Source organism: Setaria italica, chromosome V (assembly GCF_000263155.2).
Source record: "Setaria italica strain Yugu1 chromosome V, Setaria_italica_v2.0, whole genome shotgun sequence".
In the NCBI taxonomy this organism is placed as follows: Eukaryota; Viridiplantae; Streptophyta; class Magnoliopsida; order Poales; family Poaceae; genus Setaria; species Setaria italica.
The window spans coordinates 6,842,445-6,859,866 of record NC_028454.1 but is presented as its reverse complement, the minus strand read 5'-3'; the positions used below and the strand labels follow the sequence as shown (position 1 = coordinate 6,859,866).

The 17,422-nt window shown below is 49.8% G+C and overlaps 3 protein-coding genes across 5 annotated transcripts; all 3 read left to right on the top strand.

Moving 5' to 3' along the window:
- The first annotated feature begins 2,627 nt into the window (after window positions 1-2,627).
- On the top strand, window positions 2,628-5,461 carry LOC101782301 (protein O-linked-mannose beta-1,4-N-acetylglucosaminyltransferase 2). The gene is made up of 4 exons (XM_004968068.3): window positions 2,628-3,029; window positions 3,436-3,528; window positions 3,661-3,801; window positions 4,054-5,461. Exons 1-4 carry the CDS (start codon window positions 2,885-2,887, stop codon window positions 5,283-5,285), a joined length of 1,611 nt encoding a protein of 536 aa, XP_004968125.1. The 5' UTR covers window positions 2,628-2,884; the 3' UTR covers window positions 5,286-5,461.
- A 1,720-nt stretch (window positions 5,462-7,181) lies between these two features.
- LOC101782705 lies at window positions 7,182-10,309 on the top strand. 3 transcript variants are annotated; one of them, XM_012845859.2, is made up of 5 exons: window positions 7,182-7,584; window positions 7,699-7,758; window positions 7,851-7,964; window positions 8,662-8,796; window positions 8,960-10,309. In XM_012845859.2, exons 1-5 carry the CDS (start codon window positions 7,362-7,364, stop codon window positions 10,150-10,152), a joined length of 1,725 nt encoding a protein of 574 aa, XP_012701313.1. In that variant the 5' UTR covers window positions 7,182-7,361; the 3' UTR covers window positions 10,153-10,309. The 3 variants fall into 3 exon arrangements, with proteins under 3 accessions (XP_012701313.1, XP_004968126.1, XP_012701314.1); XM_004968069.2 differs by having other exon boundaries at window positions 7,183-7,584; window positions 7,854-7,964; XM_012845860.3 differs by having other exon boundaries at window positions 7,450-7,584; window positions 7,841-7,964.
- Window positions 10,310-14,295: 3,986 nt separating this feature from the next.
- LOC101761394 lies at window positions 14,296-16,072 on the top strand. Its single transcript, XM_022827237.1, has one exon. It carries the CDS (start codon window positions 14,658-14,660, stop codon window positions 15,906-15,908), a length of 1,251 nt encoding a protein of 416 aa, XP_022682972.1. The 5' UTR covers window positions 14,296-14,657; the 3' UTR covers window positions 15,909-16,072.
- The last annotated feature ends 1,350 nt before the right edge of the window (window positions 16,073-17,422 follow it).

Below are 17,422 nucleotides of genomic sequence, written 5' to 3'. Positions count from 1 at the left end.
TCCTTGCTGGGTGGCCTCCAGCCTGACCTTGACCGACTTCCCCGCGTTCCTACTGCGGGGCCTACGCGATACGCTTGGGCTTGCCTGTCAGCCTGGCGCGGGAGCACGTCCCGAATCCGCGGCAGACCTCGATCAAGTACCCACACTACCGACGGTTAGAGCAAGTGCCGGGGATCAGGAATGCGACGGATTGTCAAATCATGGACTAATTAGGCTTAATAGATTCGTCTCGCCGTTTAGATTCGTCTTATGTAATGGGTTTTGTAAATAGTCTACGTTTAATACTCCTAATTAGTATCTAAACATTCGATGTGACGGGTGCTAAAGTTTAGCAAGTGGAAGAAAACAGGCCCTAACGCACGTTGTGTTATGCTACGTCGGTCGATTCCCAATTCCACATCGCCTATTTTCTCCTCCGCCGCATACACAACTGCATCTCTGCATGTATATGATGATGTCCTTAAAAAACATTTACCCTATTCTTCTTCTCCTTCCTTCTCTTTCTCTTCTTTTTCCTCTCCTCAATCTATGGCCAAAAAATGTTGGGGGCCTCAGGGGTATCCATAGGGGTGTGAGCAGCCCCTGTGTATCCGCTCCTGTTTGGGAGGGTCTATTGCTTCGGGTTCACATGTTTTGCGAAAAGCGAGCCTGTCCGCTTGTCGAAATAAACTCTCCCAAACAGGAGTACGCCATCGCTTTCCCGTTTACGTCTCCTCGCCGACCGCCTTGGTAGCTGCTAGCCACAGACGGACACGCAATCAGATTCCTATTCCGCGGACGGCGACGGCCGATGCCGAAGCCGCCGACTAGCTTTAAGTTAGCCCCCAGAGCACCGCCTGTGTGTATGCATGCGTGTTAGTCCAACGGCGCAACCACCACACCACGCGACGCCCTCGGATCACGCGCTCAACCACTGGCCGTCCGATGCTCTTGGCAGAAAAAGGTTCAGTTCCCTGTACAGAGAGTCGTTCACGTTGAGAGTTCAGACTAGAGTACTCCTCCTACAACCGTGTATCCACTGCAGTGGGAATCCACAGAATTCCTGATCATGATCAGTCGATCGCCGCGCCTTCTTCTAATCGTCCTTGATTTTTACCTTTTTTAGACATAATCGTCCTTGATTGTTCGCCACACCAAACACCGTATCTGCGACCTTCAGTTTATTCGGAGCAAGCAGTTATCTTTGATGATCGGCTAGAGGGTACCGTCTGTGACGCTCTGACACTGTGCTTCTCCGTTCTAAATTGTAGGTCCTTTTAGATTTTCTATATGCATAGTAATATTTATAAGCCTAGAAAAATCAAACTGATTTATAATTTGGAACGGAGGGAGTATACTGTACTTACCGAATGATGATCAGTGCAACCATGAGTTCATGTTATCTGTGTACAAATTAGCATAGCCGAAAAAAAAACAGCATAAAGAGATACCGTGATTACTTTTCCTTTTTTATAAGAAAAAAAATTGAACATTGTGACATCGTTTCGCTGTGGTAGCTGAGCTAACTGCTAACTGAAGATGAGGCCCATAGAGGGTGCATACTCCCAAATTAATCATGATTCGGAAATGCCACCAACGAACGGAATCTCGAAATAGTACAAGTACTAGAAACAAGGAGGTGAGTAATCAAGAAGCAGGCTAGCCTACTAAGAGAAATTTATTACATATCTTCGCCAAAAAAAAAACAGAGGTTGGAAATACATGAAACATGTATGCATGGAACTTCATGTTTTGAAGAAAATTGGCTGAATCTTTCCCGGTATCGGAGGGGGTTCGTATTCATGAGCAGAGGAATGCATCAAGCTGAGTCCCCAACCGTCTCTCTCAGGAGTCAGGGCTAAAGACGATGCCCTTGCCCTGTGGCACATGTAACAACAAACAAGTATCTTTCAGTTCTCTAGACAAAACAGGTCCCTCCTTAAACCATGAGAAAGGAACTGCAATGTATAGGTCCTCCCCTTCAGCTGGATGCTTTCTCTCCAGACGACAAAATTATCTGACCATCAGAATGCGATTGAGAACCAAGCTGTACACTGTTCTCCAAAGGAAAAACAAAAAAATCGTATGGCTAAACTGACAAAATCCAAATGCTCCTGCAAGTAATACAAGCCCTAGCACGGCCTACCATCCATACGGACACAAAAGCTGACCTCAGCCAAAACATGAACAAATGAACCTATGGATGGAGCCAAAGAAACAATCAAAGATTGGGCAATGGTACATGCTGCAGGCTCGGCAGGGGGTGCTGGCCTGCTGGGCCCCTTGGTGACATACCATGAATCCTGACAGCTCATGACTTCTCTTCCGCGACTGAAACATCCACATTCCAATCAAATATTCCACGCATTTGACCTCCCAGCATCTATCTACCACCCACACCCATGATCGATCAATCAACCAGGCCTCTACACACAAAAACCTTTTTTTTCCCTACCCTACACCTTGCCCCCACACCCAATCATACGCACACAGCTCGCGCAACAATTTAAAAACCCTCGTGCCAAACCGCTCCAAAACTAGTCAAAACATGGCAAATTCCAAATCCCCAATACAATAAGCTCATTCCGGAAGCTTTATGCTAACTACTGATTCATTAGCACACGTAATTGTACGCCTAGGTGTAGTTTATAGACGTAGCCATCACGAGGCCAGGTCCTCCCTCCCCCGTCATGGCAGGGTAGCAGCCATAGCCCATAAAGCACACCATGCGTCCGCCCAAAGAACTGGTCCGTTGAAGAGTTCGCGGAAGGTTCAGGTCCTCCTCCCATGTCAGCGTAGTTGGTGTGTCCCGGAGATACCTGCACACGCGGCGGGGCAGGTATTTATCACAAGGGACGAAGCCGGCGGCGAGCTGAGAGGGGAGAACGCGCCGGAGACGAGAGAGATGGGCGGCGATCCGGGGAAGCTCATCAAGAGCGTCAAGGGTGCGGCGCAGAAGTACCTCGGCGTTGGGTTCTTGCTGGGATTCTTCCTCGTGCTCCTCACCTACTTCACCGTCTCCGAGCAGTTCGCCATCTCGGCGCCCAACGGTGAGTCAGTTCTTTGATCGTTGGATTGCTGTGACATGGGTTTCGTGTGCTTACAGCTTGTTAGCAAGAATAGTTCAACACGGTAGTTTAGTTCTCTCTTTTGTCTTTTTTTAATTCTGAATGAATTCTTGTGCGGAGATTTAGTTCGTCGATTGATTCTTGTCGACCGAACCCGTCGATGAACTTTGCAATTATGACATGGTTCATTTGGATCCTTTTTACTCATGATCGTTCATGGTTCTCATCAAACAGTAACCAAAACATGCAAGCTTTTCCCTGGTGGTCTTCCCTCTATTTTTTGAAAAAAAAATAACTAGCGCGTTGATTCACCATCATCAAGCCGAATCCATCAGGCTCTTAGTATCCGAACTCTTTCAACTGACGAGAATTGAGCTCGTATCCGCAGCTATCCGGAGGTCATCGCCGGGACACGCGCACCCCTCGCCGTCGCTGATCACCCCGGCCGAGGAAAAGAAGAGGCAGCAGCCCCCTGTCACAGGTCAATCAATCAATCTGTGCCCCTAAACCTTCTCCTTCCTCCAACCGATTAATCAATTCCCCCTTAAAAATAATTTAATTCAACAAAAAAACAATCTTTTTTTCTCATTTCTGTTTCTCTTGCCATGAGCAGAGGAGAAGCCACCCAAGGCAGAGTTTGCAGCGGAGGAGAAGCCTCCCAAGGCAGAGCATCATGCAGCTGAAGAGAAGCCCCCAGCCGTTGACGTCGAAGAGCCCCACACTAAAACAGAGGAGGACCAGAAGCCTGTCGCAGGTACTTGCCAATGCATCCCTGTTCCTTTACCTTCTCATAAAGCTGGAGAAAAGTACACACACAAGATTGTTCGGCTCGCTTTGCTTTCCGATCAGTCTCAAACTTGTTCTTGTCACTCCGACTTTTTCCGACGGAAAGTGGCCGTCCAGAGACGTGTTGGGTGCAGATTCTTCGTCATCAGAAAGCTTCCAAATTAACATTACCAAAAAAGTTGTACCACCAGTAGTGATTCACATTCATGCATCCATGCAGATGGTGGTCGGAGTAGTATCGGCGGCGACGGCGCGACGAGGGAGGAGGGCGCTCCGGCGAAGAAGCCGGCGTGCGACATCCAGGGCCCGTGGGCGTCGGACGTCTGCGACGTCACCGGCGACGTGCGCATCCGGGGCTCGGCGGGCACCATCCTGATCGCGCCGTCCATCGAGAGCGGCGGCAACCCGAACCCGCAGGAGTGGCTGATCCGTCCCTACTCCCGGAAGCACCAGGCCGGGATCAAGGAGGTGACGGTGCGGGAGATGGCCTCCGCCGCCGACGCGCCGGCCTGCGACGTCCGGTCGCCCGTGCCGGCGATGGTGTTCGCCATGGGCGGTCTCACCGGCAACTACTGGCACGACTTCAGCGACGTGCTGATCCCGCTCTACCTCCAGGCGGTGCGGTTCAAGGGCGAGGTCCAGCTCGTCGTCGAGAACTTCCAGCCGTGGTACGCCGGCAAGTACCGGACCATCCTGAAGCGGCTGTCGCGGTACGACATCGTGGACATGGACAAGGACGACAAGGTCCGGTGCTTCCCGGGCGCCGTGGTGGGGATCCGCATGCACAAGGAGTTCAGCATCGACCCGGCGCGGGAGCCGCTCGGCCACTCCATGCCGGAGTTCACCAGGTTCCTCCGTGAGACCTTCTCCCTCCCTCGCGACGCGCCGGCGAAGCTCACCGGCGCCGACGGCGAGGACAACGAGAAGGTGAGGCCGCGCATGATGATCATCTCGCGGCGGCACCCGCGGAAGCTGATGAACGTGGACGCGGTGGTGGCGCTGGCAGAGCGGGTGGGGTTCGAGGTGGTGATCGGTGACCCGCCGTTCAACGTGGACGTGGGGGAGTTCGCGAAGGAGGTGAACGCCGTCGACGCGCTGGTCGGGGTGCACGGCGCCGGGCTGACCAACTCGGTGTTCCTCCCCACGGGCGCCGTGTTCATCCAGGTGGTGCCGTACGGGAAGATGGAGCACATCGGGGAGGTGGACTTCGGTGTCCCCGCCGTGGACATGGGGCTCAGGTACATCGCCTACTCCGCCGGCGTGGAGGAGAGCACGCTGGTGGAGACGCTGGGGCGGGACCACCCCGCCGTGAGGGACCCGGAGTCCATCCACCGAAGCGGGTGGGGGAAGGTCGCCGAGTACTACCTCGGCAGGCAGGACATCCGGGTGGACCTCGAGCGCTTCGAGCCCGTGCTCCGCAAGGCCATGCAGATGCTCAGGGAGCAGCAGTAGCGGTGGCCACGTACAGTTTATTTTCACACTACCTTCATTTTTAGAAATTAGGTTTTACTTATTGGATTTCTCGATTCTTTTCCATTTTTTGGTGTTCTTTTAAAGGGGAAAAAGTTACAAACCAAAGGTTTACATGTCACTGCATTTATGCTGAAAGCGCAGGCTTACGTAACATTTGCATTGCGTGTGAACATATGCGAACAAGCGTAACTTCTTTGATCATCCAAGTTTGGGAAACCAAAAAAAACAGAGAGAGGAATAAAGCAAGTAGTACGTGCTAGGCCGGAGGCCCAGTACGGGGAGAAATCGAGCCCATGAATGGAGATGGGCCACGCTGTTGGGCCGGTAGGGGAGGGGTAGCTGTCAGTCGCCAGCGTTGACCAAAGCTGTTAACAGATTGGGTTGTTAGGTAGGTGATCTGCACACAACGGCAACGCAATGCATTGCAAGCGAGGAGGAGAGGCGGCAGATACGTGCAAGCAAGCTACGGCCGTGTAGTAGCACGGGCACATGACAACGATGCTTCTAGGAAATGGCACAAGAAGAGCAATGTGGCGCAACAGTGTAGGGCATGTTGGCTCGCTTCACCGACGCCCGGCGGCGACGGAGTCCAAGTGAGGCGCGCATTCTACCTGTAAAGTGGTGTTTTGGGTACTGAATTTTCAGAGTGTTGCAAACACACACAAACAAATTTGCTTCAAATTGATTTAGCAAAAAATCGAAAAGGAGACGGATACTTGTTGGCATGGATACCTGCCTGTGCCTAACACTGGACCAGCATGCTTAGCAGCCCATGCATGTGTCTGGCTCTGAATACACACGAGGAAAGTTTCCTTTTCCCCTTTTTGTCGTTTCAGTCTTGAGGGAGAAAGATAGGCACATGCCTTTGGACTTTCCTTCTCATTCGCTATGCAGAAGTAGCATCTGACTCGCACATGACCCCTTCCAAATTTTCGAGTCCCAACTCCCAAGTGATCCATCATCCATCCATGCATCGTTGGGGTGTCTGTCGCTGTGCACTGTGCAGTGGAGAGATGAAAACAGCTCACGGCATGCTTTGCCTCACATGGGCGGCCGCCACACAGGCATCCGTGTAGTGTAGAGTAGGTGGCAGCTTTTAGCTGACTGACCGCTACAGAACAGCACGCCCGTGCCTTTTACATTGGCGCTGCATTTGTGGAGTCTGCATGCAGACTTGAGTTGCAGAGCATACTGAATTAGGGGTGTTCGGATCCTGGTTAAATTTTAGCTCCTGTACCTCAAATGTTTGATACTAATTAGGAGTATTAAATATAGGTTAATTACAAAATTAATTTCATAACCCTTAGGCTAAATCGCGAGATGAATCTATTAAGCCTAATTAGTCCATGATTTGATAATATGGTGCTACAGTAAACATTCGCTATTGATGGATTAATTAGGCTTAATAGATTCATCTCGTGATTTAGCTTAGGAATTCTGCAATTAGTTTTGTAATTAGCTCATATTTAGTTCTCCTCATTAGCATCCGAATATCTGATGTGACACTGACTAAATTTTAGCTTCAGAATCCAAACACCCTCTTAGTGATAAACCCATTTTAGAATGGCATAAACAGTCTGTCTTACGCTACTCCTCCTCTAATTAGTCACAGCTGATTCAGGTTTGCCAAGAGAATCCTACGTTCCTTCTCCCTGAACCGAAATCCACCAAACATGAAGGTTATTAATGCCCATTCATGGCGCTTTACTGCCGTCACCTCTTCATTCAGAGAGACACCAAAAAAAAGAACCAGAACAAGTATTATCGGCAGTGTTTCTAACTGTTCAAGCTCCTGAACCCACCTCAACTAACCAAATACAGTAACCAGCTGACCCAAAGCGAGCTTACAATAATGGCCGCTTTCCAGCCCCACCCTTGCCTTGCCTCCCTCCGATCTCCACTGTGCACGAACCCACCCACACATGCGGCAGTCTCTCAGTCACAGCGCCACTCCTCCCAACGACCTCCCCCTCACTGCTCCTTCCTCTTTTACTCCGCTGCACCCCCACCTCCCCAAAACCCGCGCCCGCAGCTGATGATTAGCTGAGGGAGCCCATGGCGTTCATGGTGCAGCACGGCAAGAGCAGAGCCGCCGTCGCCGCCGCAGCGGCGAGGGAGAGGAAGCCGAGGCCCGGCACGAGGGCCGCCGCGGCGGCCAAGAGCCCGGCCAAGCCGAGGCAGCTCGCCGGCAGGCTGCTCCTCGCGGCGTGCCTCCTCGCCCCGCTGCTCTGCATCTGCGCGGCCAGGCTCCTCTCCCCGCTCTCGTCACGGGTCTCGTGTGAGTCAGGGATCACCCGTCGAACCAACCTACAATTACGCATTCGAAATAGGTTGCCTCCTCTTCTTGAGCTCTAGTAGGACTGAATTTTTCTTGAAATGTTTGTGCTTGTAGCTGGCGATGGAGTTTATCTGGCCGAGGGAAACTATGTTATTAGCTCTGAAGATGCTGAAGGTGGGGCACCTCAAGAATTCTTGAAGTTCTTCGTTTTGTCCAATTATTCTCTTCAATCTTGCATCCCTTTGACCTTGCACAGCTGCCTGTAGCAGGGGCTGGAGCTCTGAACTCGTTCCAGCAGGGCATTGTGGATGGACATGGACCTCCAGGGCCTATTGCTCCGGTTCCTGCAAGATTTGGTGCTGATCCTGTCAGAAGTTTAGGTGAGCAGAGAGCTCTTTCTCCTTTCCCTTTTGCCTCTATCCAGACAGATCATTGCTTGCATGGTTGTGATTGAGTGGCATCAGAGTGTGCTGGAGTGGACCACAATGGTTGCATCATGATCAGGGACAGTGCAAATGCAAGTACTGTATAATGCATGCCTAGGTTTGGGATCTTCTCATTGGGGCCACCTTGCAGTTCTATAATTGGTATGGCCCTCAATCATGCATTAGCTGATAGATTCTAGTGTGCTACGAGGTGGTTAAGGGATTCGGCATTCGGTGCTTCAAGGGGCAGGGCCGTGTTTTGAGATGTGCCTGAAACTTGCAAGGACCTTGCGTTTGTCACTGCCAGCTAGTGCCGTTCGTAATGCTCGTTTCCAAATTGCAATAGAAGGATAGTTAAACAGTACGTGTTCCTTCTCAAAAAATAAGTTTGAAATTGAAGAGGATAATTTGAAAAGAATCCAAGTTATACATTCATGTATAACTCTCAATGTATCTTACGATAATTTTATGAAATGTTATGCCTTAGCTTTATTTTTTGATAACCTTATACACCTTCAATTGCTTGGCTACAATGTGACTATGGAACACAAGTTGCATGCACTCCAGGGAGGGATGCTTTTTTTTCTTTTAATTCAGAAGCTGTCATTCTGCTTTCAGTCATTATCTGTAATCCAAATTTTATCCTCTGTAGATACAGGAGTTGAAAACAGCAATGCCGAGAATAGAACAGATTTTGATAATAAATCAGGTATTGAGAGGAAGACTGCATCATCTGCAAAGTCTGGTTCGCCTCCTGAAAACTCTTTCACGAATTTTCAACAATCAGGTGAGATGACTAATCGCAGTACTAATTGCTTCTACCATGAAATCGGGCCATCAATAATACTAATTTGGATACTAATTTCGAACATCAATAAGTTACATGTTACCTTGTAAAGCACATACTGTAGCAAAGGATTTTCTAACTTCGATTTCTTCATTTCCACCAGTCACAGATATTGAGGCTCCAAAGCCTAAGAGTAAGATATATTGTGATGACAAGGGTAAAGATGAGGGCTTCCCTTATGCAAGGCCAATCATCTGCCAGATGTCTGGTGATGTGCGAGTTTCTCCAGGAAGCTCATCAGTTGCTCTTACTATGCCAATGCAACAAGGCGTTGAAGGACGGCGGGTAAGGCCATATGCTCGCCGTGACGATTCCTTGCTACCTCTTGTAAAAGAAGTGGACATCAGAGCAGCTGCAAGTGAAAATGATGCTCCCAGATGCAGCATCAACCATGATGTCCCTGCAGTTGTCTTCTCTGTTGGTGGCTATACTGGAAACTTCTTCCATGACGTGTCAGATGTGCTGATCCCACTATATCTAACTTCCTTTCGGTTCAAAGGGAGGGTAAAATTCTTCATTACCAACTACAAGCAGTGGTGGATTCAGAAGTACAAACCGATGCTACGGAGGCTATCGCATTATGACATAATTGATTTTGACTCAAACAAGGATGTTCACTGCTTTGAGCAAGTAATTGTTGGTTTGGTGAGAGACAGGGATCTCATCCTTCGGCCGCATCCAACGAGAAACCCACAAGGGTACTCAATGCTTGACTTCACAAGATTCTTGCGCCACTCATATGGCCTCAAAAGGGCCAGACCGTTAGTCCTTGGTGGAGAGCCTGGCAAGAAACCAAGAATGCTGATCATATCAAGGCGAGGCACAAGGAAGCTCCTGAACCTTCGTCAACTGGCTGCAATATCAAGGGCGCTAGGCTTTGACGTGACCGTCTCCGAGGCCAGGGGAAACTTGAAGAAGTTTGCCACAATGGTGAACTCGTGTGACGTACTCCTAGCTGTCCATGGCGCCGGCCTGACCAACCAGATCTTCCTGCCGGCAAAGGCGGTGGTGATTCAGATAGTTCCATGGGGGAAGATGGGTTGGATGGCCACCAACTTCTATGGGGAACCAGCCCGCGGCATGAACCTGAGGTACCTGGAGTACCACATCTCTGAACAAGAGAGCAGCCTTGCTCAGAGGTACCCCAGAGACCACATGGTGTTCAAGGACCCCATGGCAATCCATGGTCAAGGGTGGAATGCATTGGCAAACATTTTCATGGCACAGGATGTGAAACTCAATCTCAGGAGATTCAGGCCTACACTTTTACAGGCCCTGGACCTTCTTCAGTTGTAGTGTGATAGAAAGGTGACAGTTCTATATTCTTTCTTGTACAATATATAGTTCATTCTTTGTCAGTTAATTCTTTTTTCCTGACACAAAGTCCATGTAGTTGTAACCTTATGTTGTGCTAATGAATGGTAGTACAGCACGGCAAGTGGGTGTTTGGATACGAGGTGCTAAACTTTAGCAGGGTCATATCGGATGTTCGGATGCTAATTAGGAGGACTAAACATGAGCTAATTACAAACTAATTGCACAAATGGAGTCTAATTCACGAGACGAATCTATTAAGGCTAATTAATCCATCATTAGCAAATGGTTACTGTAGCACCACATTGTCAAATCATGGGCTAATTAGGCTTAATAGATTCGTCTCGCGAATTAGACTCCATCTGTGCAATTAATTTTGTAATTAGACTATGTTTAATACTCCTAATTAGTATCCAAACATCCGAGGTGATAGGTGCTAAAGTTTAGCAGGGGTATCCAAACACCCCTAGTCAGGTTGGTACAACAGGAATATGTGGGAGTCCTTATGTTACTGATTGGTTACTGAAGTCATGAGATACTTCAGCAAAGCAGGAGGTGGGTAGGTACCATGAAAGTTTAATCGTACTTGTAAGTAGAGTCCTGTACACATCTGGCCGTGCATATATTTATTGGCCACCTTCTTGGTTATTATTTTTTTTTTGAAAAAACCGGCAGAAGAGCTACCCGCTATATTAAAAAGAAGGTGAGGCTTGAAGGCCCAAAAGTTTCATGTATAAATTAAAAAGAAGGTGGAGGCTTCAAGGCCCAAAAGTTTCATGTATAATCAAAGTGAATTGCAATAATGAAATTGAAAAAAAAGAAATAATTGAAGACAAGAGATGAATTTATCCCTGGTGTCGATGATTTGCCGGTTACCCTAATCCACGTTGAGGTGGGCTCATTGGACACTTCAGGTTTGATGAATAATGCAACGTTTGAACTCAGTGAGCTAATAACCGAAATATAGAATGCTTAGGATTTGATGAACAATGAACACTCATTTTATTGAATAAATCCTTGGTTAGCTCATGTAACATTTTCCTCCCAGAAATATCAATGACGCCTATCCCTGAAGAACGATTAAATTGTTGCTGGGTGCCTGGGTGTGGGTGGATGGTCACATGATGCCGAAATGATGCCCCCCTCCGGTTTTTAAAAATGTAACGTGTTGGGAGTATGTTCTGCACAGTACAGATGGCCAAATGGGGCCAGGCCCACCGGACGGCACGAGGTCCGACACTAAAAACATGACCCGAACACGACACGGCCCGATAGGCATAGTGCTCGGGCTGGCCCGGCACGATGAGTCGTGTAGGGTCTGGGCCATAACCTCGGCCCGTAGTGCTGGCACGAACACGACACGATTTTATGCCAGGCATGAAAGCGGCCCAATTAAGGCCTCATCCGGATCAAAGGAATTTCAAAGGAAAATCGAAGGAATGAGAAAACGAAGGAAAGGAAAGCAAGGTGAGTGTTTGGAACGAAGGAAGCACCCGTTCCTTTCCTGTGGAATACTGTGGCTAGATGCCGATTCCACAGGAAGCAAAAACTCCACTCCGATCTCTTGTTTTTTCTTCCTTCGCGTAAGTCCGAGGCAGTGCGTTCGCAGAAGAAAGAACCTGGTTCGTCACATACTCGCCGCTGTTCGTTGCTCCATTGCTCTCGGACCACAGCTTCCGTCGTCCTGTGCTCCCCCACGCCGGCATGCTTCTGCTGCGTCGCAACTATGCTGCCTAGTGTCCACCGGTCTGCCTGCTGCCGCTGCTCCATCACCGGCCAGGAGCTTGCTTTCTTCCCATTTGCTAAGATCGACCAGATAGGAACGATTGGGTTTGGGAAAAAGATAGAATGGATGAGAACGACGGGAGAGAGGGATAAAGATTCAGTGGACCAGAATGAGAGCGTTTTGATTTTCATTTTACACTCACTGGTTGTGGGACCGCATGTTTGTTGGGTCAACGTGTCAGTGAGAAGCGTGTGCTAACAGTGAGAGATCTAATTATAAAAAAAACAGTGAGGGATCCAACCTGCGTATGGTGCGTGGATGCATTTTTTTTCTTGTTGTGGGACCCACAAACTAAAAGTTTCCCATGTTTTCAATTCCTTTGTTCCAAACGCCTCATTTGTGATTTTCCTGTGTTTTTACGCTCCATTCCTATCCTATTCCTGTATTTTTTTTTCCTATTCGTCTGTTTTGTTTTGCAATCCTCAGTTCCAAGGCCCTAAATGTCAGCCTGCCAACCCACTACCCCAGGCCACAAATCCTGGATACAAACTATGCCCCAAATCCTGGATACAAACTATGCCCCAAACCCTAATTCCCCTACCACCCCAGCCCCAATCCCGCATAGCTGCCGTCGCGCTTCTCCTCTCTGCGTCCTCCATCCCTTCCTTCCTCGCCCTGTCTCCACGTCGACGGGCGGACGCACGGTGCCCCTTCAACGTGCTGGCCGCGCCATGAATTGTTGGAGCAATGGAGCCTGCCGCAGGTCGCCACCGTGAAGGGTTCATGCCAGCACGAGCATGACGGGCTGGCCGTGCCGGCCGGCACGACACGACGCTATACACGACTTAGTGCTGGGCTGAGACCTCGGCACGGCACGGCACGATTAGGTCTTAGTGCTTAATCGTGTCGTGCCTAGTCGTGTCGGGCCGCATAGTGTTAGGGTCGTGTAGTGTGGTGCCATCCACTGGCCATCTATACTTCCCAGCGAGTACGTACAAAGCAACAAATGCCCTTGCCGGCCGGTCATCGTTAAACACCAAAAGCTGTGACCTGCGCTCGCATGCTTCGCGATCGGCGACGGCGACCATGCATGCATGCATGCATGGGTGTTGATCACGCCGAGCCAAGCGGACCACTCGTACGTTCTTCTACTTTTGTGTGTGCATGCATGAGTGCATCGGCATGAAGGCCGCGCTGCACGTCAGGTGCCACTTCCATGTAACACCTCCAGCACCCCCCATTGCAATCGATTCAATTAGATGCCTCGCTAGTCGCTGACTCGCTTCGGCTCGCCAACGCGCAGAGCGGAAGGGCGCGTGTGGTAGCGGAGCCAAAGGCGGAGCACGTGAGTAAGACGACGAAGAGGAAGGAGTCAGGCACAGCTTCATGTCCTTGCAGCAGCAGCAAAGCACACGAAAGCATCTCAACATGACTTGCTTACACGTGGGACGACCCTTGATCCATGGACTACCTGACGGCACTACAGGTCTACAGCACAAGCCAAAGAACAGGATTTTTGCAGGCCGCCTTATCCTCTCGGCTTCACCCTTCGTTCTCCTTTCTACAATTCTACCCTCGTCGTTTCCCGTAACAGGTAGTTGGTGGCGAAGGTGACCGCTGGTCGACGGTGCCCGGCGGCAGGCGCACGCCCTGTAGCTGTAGGGCTTTCGGCTCCCTCCTCCTCTTCCTGTTTCCATTCCTTGCCTTTGTTTTATCTTCCCTTTTTCTCCTTGTTTTTCCTTTTCAATTTCCTTTTCCCCCCTCTTATACTTTATTACTGTAGCACTACGATGAAGAAGAACGCCAGGTAAGCTCGTTTAGCGCAGGATTCCTTCGTACCGGACCCGCGGACGCTGTAGCGCAGCACTGGACGACGGTCACACACCACGGGTCACCAGCTTATGTTCGGTGCTTTTTGAGACAAGGAGCTAGACGGCTGGGCCTCGGGTTTTGCCATGAAAGGCTGCGGCGCCGTCAAGCAGTGGGGGAGCTGGCTGCAGCTTCGGCTGCTGGACTGGCACCGGTCCAGGCCGGTGATGTCCGTCGTCGTCGGCTTCTTCTTCTTCTTCTTCTTCCTCTTCGTCCTCCTCTCGTCCCGCCACGGCGCCACCGTCGACCCCAACATCCGTAAGTGCTTCTGCTTAGCTTCTCCGTCCTTCTAGCAGCTCGACACTTGTGCTCATCATCCGCCGGTGCAGCTCAGTGTAGTGCTCGCTTGACCAATTCACCGTGGATTAATAATACTCCTATGAAGTGCAGTAATGTTTTGGATTAAACTCATCGTTAATTGTTGGGTCAATTTATGATTTCAGGTGGCGATGACATCCCGCTGCAGCAGGGAGCGAGCCACGGCCACAAGCAGCAGAGCAACGGCATGGCAGTCACCCAACGTACGCATAGCTAAAAGTGACATGCAAATGGTAGTGTTTGTCTGAATCCTTGGCTGCCTAGAGTAAAGTGCACTCGGGTCGTTCTCGTTCAACTTCTTTTCGGATGCTTAGATTCAGATCTATCAACGACTCTCTCAAAGTGGAGAGCTTAAGGGCAACTCCAATGGAACTCTCAAATTTGAGCCCCTATTCCCTCTCTCTCATCCAGATTTCAGCCCCCTACTTTCCTTCATCCGCACAAATCCTCGCCGGCCGCATCCGCTGCGGAAACGACGTTTCCTCATCCGCACATTAGCATCGAGTCATGCACGGGAAATTCAAAAGCAAATACAAATTCAATTCAAATCCCAATGCACATTAGCAGCCTGTAGATGTGGTTTAACTTATGCAGCAGTGCTGTTTTCTCCACTCTCTCAGGGCCAGGGGACATCACGACGCGTGCAGATTCAGTGGGCCATCAGCGGTGGCAGCCGCTGTGCGACTTCTCCGACCGCCGCACCGACGTCTGCGACCTCACCGGCGACATCCGCATGGACGCCAACGCCTCGGCGTTCATCGTCGTCGACCAGGTGGGCGGCGCGAACGCGCCGGCGTACAAGGTCCGGCCGTACCCGCGGAAGGGCGACGCCACGAGCATGGGCCGCGTCACCGAGATCACCGTGCGGACGGCGGCCGACGCGGGGGCCGCGCCTCGGTGCACGGCGACGCACGCCGAGCCGGCGGTCGTGTTCTCGATCGGAGGGTACACGGGCAACCTCTTCCACGACTTCACCGACGTCATCGTCCCGCTGTACAACACCGCGCGGCGCTACGGCGACGTGCGCCTCGTCGTGACCGACGCGGCGCCGCGGTGGCTGGCAAAGCACGGCGCGCTCCTGCGTGGGCTGTCGCGCCACGCGCTGATCGACCTCGCCAGGGCCGCCACCGCCGGGGAGGTGCACTGCTTCCGCCACGCCGTGGTCGGCCTGCGCGCGCACCGGGAGCTCATGATCGAGAGGGAGCGCAGCCCGGACGGGGTCGGGATGCCGGACTTCACGCGGTTCCTCCGGCGCGCTCTCTCACTGCCCCGGGACGCGCCCACTCGCCCCGGCGGCGCCACCGGAAGCAAACCCCGCCTGCTCATCATCTCCCGACGCGGCACCCGGCTGCTCCTGAACACCGAAGCCGTGGTCCGCGCCGCGGAGGAGGTCGGCTTCGAGGTCGCCGTGAACGAGCTGGACGTGGCCATCGACATCGTCCAGGTTGGGCGGCTGATCAACTCGTTCGACGCGCTGGTGGGCGTGCACGGCGCGGGGCTGACCAACATGGTGTTCCTGCCGCCGGGCGCGACGACGGTGCAGATCGTGCCGTGGGGCGGGCTGCAGTGGCTCGCACGGATGGACTTCGGCGATCCGGCGGAGGCGATGGGGCTCAGGTACATCCAGTACGAGATCGCCGTCCACGAGAGCAGTCTCAAGGACAAGTACCCAAGAGATCACGAGATCTTCACCAACCCAACTGCGTTGCACAAGAAGGGCTTCGAGTTCATGAGGCACACGTTCTTGAACGGACAAGACATCACCGTCGACATCAACCGCTTCAGGGCGGTGCTGCTCCAGGCGCTCCAGAACCTCGCGCAATAGGGTAGGGGTTGTCAACTGTAGTTTAGTTGGTTAGGTTTTTATTATGGTGGAACATGCTCACTCAAGCTCGAATCTTTGGTTCGGAGCCGGTGTTTATATTTTTGGATAATTATTTTTTAGTGATAGGCCTATTGACATCATGACATCTGCGTGACTTCATCAGTTTTAAGATTCACCACCTAGTATTTTTGAATATGGTCATAAAGATAGGATGTTTTTCCATACATACTGATAGTCACGGACTTATTTGCTTATACGGTTATGCCACACGCTAGAACGATTGGTGTCACGCTAATAACCTCTAGAAACTTTCTTCATTAATAGATGTCAACATTGATTTATCTGGTGCTCGATATTGTCGACACTATTTTCCTCCAAAAAGTTTCCTGCATACTGTTGACACAATATCATCTGGTGAAAAGCTCTAGTGCTACCAAAAGAATTTAAAATTCGTCCAATTCAATTTGTTTAAGTTTCGACCTTGCTTTTTTTTCACTTTTCTTGGCTTCATTTGACATACCAAGTGCCAAATTTCACGTATGCACCCCATCTATCAAGTTACTACTCTTCGGCCCTTTAATAGTATGACCAAAGGAAGATAAAAATCTAAACTACTAAAATCTAAACTGCTACAAGTATATCTCAACTCCGAATGACACTCAGAATTAGCTTATCCTTAGTCTTCGTGCATATGCTTTGCACTAATACAATGAAAATCCAACGGTGGGGCCAAGAATAATGTGAAAGCTCATCATGGTATTAACTTTAAGATTGCCTAAAACACACATTAATTGCAATGATCATGTTATCATTAATCGTCAAAACTGAATTAGGGGTCCATATGCTATTTCAACATGCTTAGATACATAATGATGCTCACGATAATATGATTTTGCGCATAATTAAGCTCTAAGTTGTTACAGCAAGTCTGCATCTTTGTTAGCAAGTCTCCATGACATAGAGAGCGCTCATTCATACCAGCCTACGCAAGCAACAACATCGATCATGCATTTGCGAGCAGACAGTGTTAGCATCTCGATGTGCACACCATTTTGGATTGAATACACATATACCGATTTATAAAATGTATGTGATATTGGTAAGGCTAGAAGAATATTTGAGCCTAACAATATATAATTTTTTCTCTTACAATCCTAAAAACATTTTCTTACCTTGATCCATCCCAAATATTTGATAGAAAATGTTTATAATATTTTTTATTTCTTCAAAAGTATTATAATATAGCGTGCCAATTCCCACCTCTAAACACCTTTACCTCACAAATGAAACTTCTAGAATGTTATTGAAATAAAATAGATAAAGAATTCTTGCAAGATAATATAGAGATAATATAAGGCTTGCTATTTTTAAAGATGTTTCTAGATAAAGGATCTTATACACAAAAAATATTAACAGTGCCACTGTAAAAATGGCAGTGTATGTATTTTAAATATGGTTAAATGAGAGACTATTCATTTTTTATGTTTTGGCTAGAAAAACTATAGTTTGATCGA

What these genes read in the sequence shown, in the direction of transcription:
- LOC101782301 (XM_004968068.3), top strand. Translation starts at nt 2,885, where the DNA reads ATGGGCGGCGATCCGGGGAAGCTCATCAAGAGCGTCAAGGGTGCGGCG. An exon ending in GCAGCAGCCCCCTGTCACAG is followed by an intron (nt 3,529 to 3,660) that starts GTCAATCAATCA and finishes TGCCATGAGCAG; the next exon opens with AGGAGAAGCCACCCAAGGCA. An exon ending in GGACCAGAAGCCTGTCGCAG is followed by an intron (nt 3,802 to 4,053) that starts GTACTTGCCAAT and finishes GCATCCATGCAG; the next exon opens with ATGGTGGTCGGAGTAGTATC.
- LOC101782705 (XM_012845859.2), top strand. Translation starts at nt 7,362, where the DNA reads ATGGCGTTCATGGTGCAGCACGGCAAGAGCAGAGCCGCCGTCGCCGCC. An exon ending in GCTCTCGTCACGGGTCTCGT is followed by an intron (nt 7,585 to 7,698) that starts GTGAGTCAGGGA and finishes TTGTGCTTGTAG; the next exon opens with CTGGCGATGGAGTTTATCTG. An exon ending in CACGAATTTTCAACAATCAG is followed by an intron (nt 8,797 to 8,959) that starts GTGAGATGACTA and finishes CATTTCCACCAG; the next exon opens with TCACAGATATTGAGGCTCCA.
- LOC101761394 (XM_022827237.1), top strand. Translation starts at nt 14,658, where the DNA reads ATGTGGTTTAACTTATGCAGCAGTGCTGTTTTCTCCACTCTCTCAGGG.